The sequence below is a fragment of the Brachyhypopomus gauderio genome, chromosome 5, assembly GCF_052324685.1.
Source record: "Brachyhypopomus gauderio isolate BG-103 chromosome 5, BGAUD_0.2, whole genome shotgun sequence".
In the NCBI taxonomy this organism is placed as follows: Eukaryota; Metazoa; Chordata; class Actinopteri; order Gymnotiformes; family Hypopomidae; genus Brachyhypopomus; species Brachyhypopomus gauderio.
Genome location: NC_135215.1, coordinates 13,876,122 through 13,882,584, shown reverse-complemented (window position 1 = coordinate 13,882,584; position 6,463 = coordinate 13,876,122). Strand labels below are relative to the sequence as shown.

General features: G+C 47.1%; 1 protein-coding gene across 1 annotated transcript in view; it reads left to right on the top strand.

Annotated features, from left to right (window-relative positions):
- The window catches only part of ndst1a (N-deacetylase/N-sulfotransferase (heparan glucosaminyl) 1a), a 48,600-nt gene extending 44,744 nt beyond the window's left edge, over positions 1 to 3,856 (top strand). Inside the window, 2 exon segments of the mRNA XM_077005858.1 lie at positions 744 to 846; positions 2,004 to 3,856. Of these exon segments, the coding sequence (XP_076861973.1) occupies positions 744 to 846; positions 2,004 to 2,123 (223 nt within the window). The 3' untranslated portion in view covers positions 2,124 to 3,856.
- The last annotated feature ends 2,607 nt before the right edge of the window (positions 3,857 to 6,463 follow it).

The window sequence follows — 6,463 nt, the reverse complement described above, 5'->3', positions numbered from 1 at the left end:
ACTCCTGCTACTCTAATCCCTCTGCTCTAATCCCTCTGATCTACTCCTGCTACTCTACTCCCTCTGATCTACTCCTGCTACTCTACTCCCTCTGATCTACTCCTGCTACTCTACTCCCTCTGATCTACTCCTGCTACTCTACTCCCTCTGATCTACTCCTGCTACTCTACTCCCTCTGATCTACTCCCGCTACTGTACTCCCTCTGATCTACTCCTGCTACTCTACTCCCTCTGATCTACTCCTGCTACTCTACTCCCTCTGATCTACTCCCTCTGATCTACTCCTGCTACCCTACTCCCTCTGATCTACTCCTGCTACTCTACTCCCTCAGATCTACCCCTCCTACTCTACTCCCTCTGATCTAATCCCTCTGATCTACTGCTGCTGCTATACTCCCACTGCTCCGTCTATGTACCCAGCAGCCCTGTGGGCTCCCCAGGGGACGGAGAGCTGCACCTGCAGGGATTGTGGAAAGCCTGAGCCGTGCCCCCCCTGCTGGACTTCAGCAGCAACTCTAGACAAACACATCAACTGGCTATAATCAAACACGCTAGTGCACTACAGTTAACTCTTGTCAATGAACTCCCTCACCGTTTTCCTAATTTTGAAAGTACATGTGAGCTTTTAAGTCCAATCTAGATGTATTACAGTGCTCGTACCAAAAATGTTTTTATAAAAATGTACAAGTGATGAAATGTATTTCTCCATTCAACCAGCTAAAATACTGTTTTGATTTGTGCAGGTTCGATCCTACAAAAGGCTTCTGGTGCCAGCTCCTGGAGGGAGGCAAGACCAAGTGTTTGGGCAAGAGCAAAGGGAAGAGATACTCTGATATGGACGCAGAGGTACCGTGTGTTTCTGTGAGGTGTCCAGCCTCAGCAGCTGTCCCATAGAGAGCCCCGTTCCACGGTGCATTAACATGTGCTTCCCATGATCGGATCACCGCCACCGTGTGGCGACGAGCCAAGACGTGCTGTGATCAAATAACTCAGACCACATTTGGAGACGGTGAATGGAATCGTGTACTTTGATCCCGTACAGTTACGAATCTTGTTCTGTGATCTGGTACAGTTACGAATCTTGTTCTGTGATCTCGTACAGTTACGAATCTTGTTCTGTGATCCCGTACAGTTACGAATCTTGTTCTGTGATCTTGTACAGTTACGAATCTTGTTCTGTGATCTCGTACAGTTACGAATCTTGTTTTGTGATCCTGTACAGTTACGAATCTTGTTCTGTGATCTCGTACATTTACGAATCTTGTTCTGTGATCCCGTACACTTATGAATCTTGTTCTGTGATCTCGTACAGTTATGAATCTTGTTCTGTGATCCCGTACACTTATGAATTGTGTTCTGTGATCCCGTACAGTTATGAATCTTGTTCTGTGATCCCGTAGTTATGAATTGTGTTCTGTGATCCTGTACACTTATGAATCTTGTTCTGTGATCCCGTACAGTTATGAATCTTGTTCTGTGATCCCGTACAGTTATGCCAGCAACTGCAGCTCTAGAATTGCCAGCAAAACTGTGTCTGCTGGTTGACTGCAGAAATGACTGCAGCGGTCGAACAAAGCGTCCTCCTGCAGGGAGCTGACCCTCATGTTAGAGTCTGCCATATATACAACAGTGTAGGATACATTGGTGTTATAATAACACATCCTCATAGCCTGTGAGGCTGTTTCAGGATGTGAAATGGAAACGATGTTTGGGTTGTTGTGCCTTTCACACAGGAAAGTAAGATTTGATCTCGTCTGATAACACCTGGGGTCACATTCCACTAAAAAGTAAACAGAATCCAGCCAAAGAAATGGTCCGGATATGAAGCACATGTTAATTCGATGTGTAGTAATGAGTTAAATATATCTCACTCTTCTGCTCACACACACACACACACACACACACACACACACACACACACACACACACACACACTCACACACTCACACACTCACTCACTCACTCACTCACTCACTCACACTCTCTCTCTCCCTCTCTTTCAGTCGCAGGCCTTTCTGAGGGAGTACTACAGGGACCGTAACATTGAGCTGTCAAAGCTGGTGTACAGGATGGGACAGCCCCTGCCCAGCTGGCTGAGAGATGAACTCCTGAACACCAGGTAGCATTAGTCCCTGCTCCACAGGGAGGCGCCGTTGAGCACCTCTCTTCTGCCTGACGTGGAATAGACCATGAACGCCGTAAAGTGGGAGGAGAAACTCGCCTGACGAAGCTTCTGCGGCTGAGCGAGGAACGTGAGCGCCCCCTTGTGCTATGGCAGAGCGTTAAAGGCCGTGCCTCCTCAGGCTGGGAGTGGTTAACCCTGTACTGGTTCTCTGCTGAATGAAGTTGTACAGCCAGTCAGGAACTCACCTGCGCTAGAAGTATTATGGACTCCCAGTGCATCATGGTGGATCTTGCTACAGTGTTTCCATACTACATCTTCTTCATTCTCTTTATAAGAGGAAGAGGAAGACCCGGTGGATTCCCTTTGATGCATTGCCTGGTGGATAAAGAGATCCTGGAAATCACAGAACTGATCTCCCTCCAGGATCTGGTCACTTAAATAAAAGTGCTGTGGTATGCGGGGGATGGGCCATCTGCTCACTCTTCACCCGAGGGTGGGTTTCACCTGAGGGGGCGGAGCCAGAGCAGGGAAAGGGGGGGGTTTGTACTGTGAGTGCAATTCGCTCTTTGCTGTACTGACTGCATGATTGTGAGGTGAAACACGCTGACCAACACAAAGGTCTTATAGTACTGGGTCTACTTTAGAAGATGGGAAGGATTTATGAGCTAAGATTGACTTTGCTTTTCAACACCAGTCAGACTGAAGCAGCTGACAGAGTCGCTATGAGATCGCAGAGCTTCAGCGTCCGGCGGGAGGATCACGCAAGCACATGAAAAAGGTTTCTGATCAAACAGGAACAAAAAATGCAGTCAGGAGTGATTGTTTTTGAGTTAATCTCTAACTTTATTTGTTAACTATTTACCATAGCAGAGAGAACTTCAGCAGACAGAAGGCATAGAAACTGGAACATGTACGTGTCCCAGTGGGAACGGAAAGTCCAATTTTGTTTTTGACATTTACGCAGGCAGAGAAACGACAGGGGCCTTCTGATACCCTGGGAACAGTGTGGTGAGCTTCAGCGCTGAGCTGGGAGCTGCTGTCCTCTAAGCATTTAAAGGGCTCTCTCTTCCCAATAAACGTTCGTTTCATTCTCTAACCCTGTCCTGGGCTGTGGGATAACATGCATCCTAGTTTCACTTGTTTCTAAAAGGAATCTGCTTTTAATTGGATACTAAACATGTCATATTAGAAAACTGTTAATCTCTGGTGTTGAATTGTCTTATCTATCTTCAAGCCTCTCACTGAGAGCTTTTCTTCATCTTCTCTGGTCTGGGTAGATAATGAGTACAAGTTTTGTTTGTGTGCCTGGTTTATTTATTTATTTTTTTCAGACATGTCTACTGTATCCTGAAAAGTAAGGTGATTGCCCCATTACTACTTTTTTCTAAAAAGTATTACTGTAATGGTCATTTTAAATGCTCCCAGAAACCCAAGTCTGTTTTATTTTCTGTAAACTTGCCATGGGAGCTAATGTTGACTTTAATAGACACATACTGCATCTGAAAGACCAGTGATCAGTGTTCAAGGGAGCCTGGGTCACTACGGTGTCATTACGGAGCGTCCTGGTCCAATGAGGGTGTTAATCGCTGGATGAGGAGAGGACCAGCGTCCCTGGTGTCCTGTCAGCTGCAGAGTCAGAAACAGGAGGCTGCATTGATCAACACAACCCCTCCACAAACAAAATACTACCACAGCTTAACCAGATTAATAAACAGGCTACTGTAATTACTACAGATCTGTCTGTCTGTTCTTTGAACCTGTTCCCTTCTCTCTCGAGAATGAGCTGTCCAAGGGTGTGTTCTCTGTCCATATTTCTACAATGAGCATTCATTTTTTCATTCATTACTTCATTCATTCGTTTGTCCTGTTTCTTTTTCTTTCCTTCTTTCTTTCTAAGACACATTCTTAAATCGCCTAGCAACACTAAGACGCCTGAGAAGAGACATCGGGAAGAAGGTGTGAAAGAAGATGAAAATCGGTTACCAGGTTACCAGAAAAGAAGGCGGAGCATGGAACATGGAGAACTCCTCCTTTATCCTGCAGCTCTAGAATGGCCTTCTAACTGCTATGTGGTGTCGCTGGCTTGATCAATGTTCAACTGCCCTTAGAGAGGAGTACAGTGTGTGCTTGTCTAAAGCCACAGGTTCTCGTCTGTTACTCTACTGCCATCTAGTGGCAAAAGATATCCACCGCACTTAATGTAAACTTGGAACACCGATGTTAAAACCTTATATAACTCATTTCCATGTTAATAGGGAGTAGATTTAAAGCAACAGTTTTAGTTTTGTCTTGTTTGTCTTCAAAATGAAAATGTGTGCATGCAGAAATCTTTAAATGGAGAAGTGGACATTCGTGGTTGAGGTAACTGAGGTTGCAGGCGGTTGCCGGAGGCCGTTCAGCACTCTGTTGTTGTGCTCCTCTAGCTGGGGGTGTTGAGCCCTCACTGGACCCTGCAGTGGCAGCATGGCTCTCAGCCCCCCCACATACACACACCTCAGCTGTCTCCGGGGTAGAGGTGCCTCTGTCCCAGGCACACATACACTTGTTTCCATCACCACATGGTTCCATCCCCCCGTGGGCCATGTCAGTAATATTCACTGTAGCTAAGATGGCTTACACATCCTGAACACACTGCAGTATGGCGCTTTATTGTTTGGACATTTCTGTTTCCTGTTTGAAAAGGTCCGTTTGCGATAAGAAGTTGGATTGTCTTAAAGACTGGTGTGATTGAATGAAGGCTTCATGTCCTCTCATAGTGTTGTCATTCTGCTTCCTCAGTAACGAATGTGGCTGGTGGCACAGAGTTGTTGGACTAAATCGCTCCTCTCCTCCAGGGCTCTTACACCCACCCAGCGAGGAGGCACCCAGCCTGAACCCGTCCGCTCCAACACTAGGAGCTGGCCTGATTCTCATGAGGTTCAGCTTGGCTCTTACACCGATGAGGCCAAGAGGTGCAAATCTGTTTGTGCTTTTTGTTTTATTTGAAACATATTTGAAAATTGCATAATGTCGATTTTCCCCCAAAAAATTATGAAATAAATACTAGGTTATGTATAAGTCATCTCATGCACAGATGAGTAGTTGACAGATGTCAGAAAAGTTCATTCATCTGTCAAAATCATTGCTATCATAGAGTCTTTATAATGTCTGCTAAATTGGTATCTTGCCTGTCAGGTGAATCTCAAACTTCACTAATGAATGGGAATTTCCTCACATTGCACATCTTCTCTCATCAACCAATCACACATCCTGTCATGATAGCTGACAGGGGCTTACTTATGATTTATGGATTTTGTCAGAAATTGTAGAGCTTGACTGAGAGAATAAATACTCTTTCTGAACACAGAGAGGTAAGTGAAGAGGACTGGCTGCCTCGTGGCAGAGGAGGAAGAGTGCGTGGTGGTGGAATCAGAACAGAGGAAGAGTGCATGGTGGTGGAATCAGAACAGAGGAAGAGTGCATAGTGGTGTAGGGAGAGGAAGAGCAGAACGGAGGAAGAGTGTGGTGGTGTAGGGAGAGGAAGAGCAGAACGGAGGAAGAGTGTGGTGGTGTAGGGAGAGGAAGAGCGGAACGGAGGAAGAGTGGTGGTGTAGGGAGAGGAAGAGCAGAACAGGATGAGTGGTGGTGTAGGGAGAGGAAGAGCGGAACAGGATGAGTGGTGGTGTAGGGAGAGGAAGAGCGGAACGGAGGAAGAGTGTGGTTGTGTAGGGAGAGGAAGAGCAGAACAGGATGAGTGGTGGTGTAGGGAGAGGAAGAGCGGAACAGGATGAGTGGTGGTGTAGGGAGAGGAAGAGCAGAACGGAGGAAGAGTGGTTGTGTAGGGAGAGGAAGAGCAGAACGGAGGAAGAGTGTGGTGGTGTAGGGAGAGGAAGAGCGGAACGGAGGAAGAGTGGTGGTGTAGGGAGAGGAAGAGCGGAACAGGATGAGTGGTGGTGTAGGGAGAGGAAGAGCGGAACAGGATGAGTGATGGTGTAGGGAGAGGAAGAGCGGAACAGGATGAGTGGTGGTGTAGGGAGAGGAAGAGCGGAATGGAGGAAGAGTGTGGTGGTGTAGGGAGAGGAAGAGCGGAACAGGATGAGTGGTGGTGTAGGGAGAGGAAGAGCGGAACAGGATGAGTGGTGGTGTAGGGAGAGGAAGAGCGGAACAGGATGAGTGGTGGTGTAGGGAGAGGAAGAGCGGAACAGGATGAGTGGTGGTGTAGGGAGAGGAAGAGCGGAATGGAGGAAGAGTGTGGTGGTGTAGGGAGAGGAAGAGCGGAACAGGATGAGTGGTGGTGTAGGGAGAGGAAGAGCGGAACAGGATGAGTGGTGGTGTAGGGAGAGGAAGAGCGGAACAGGA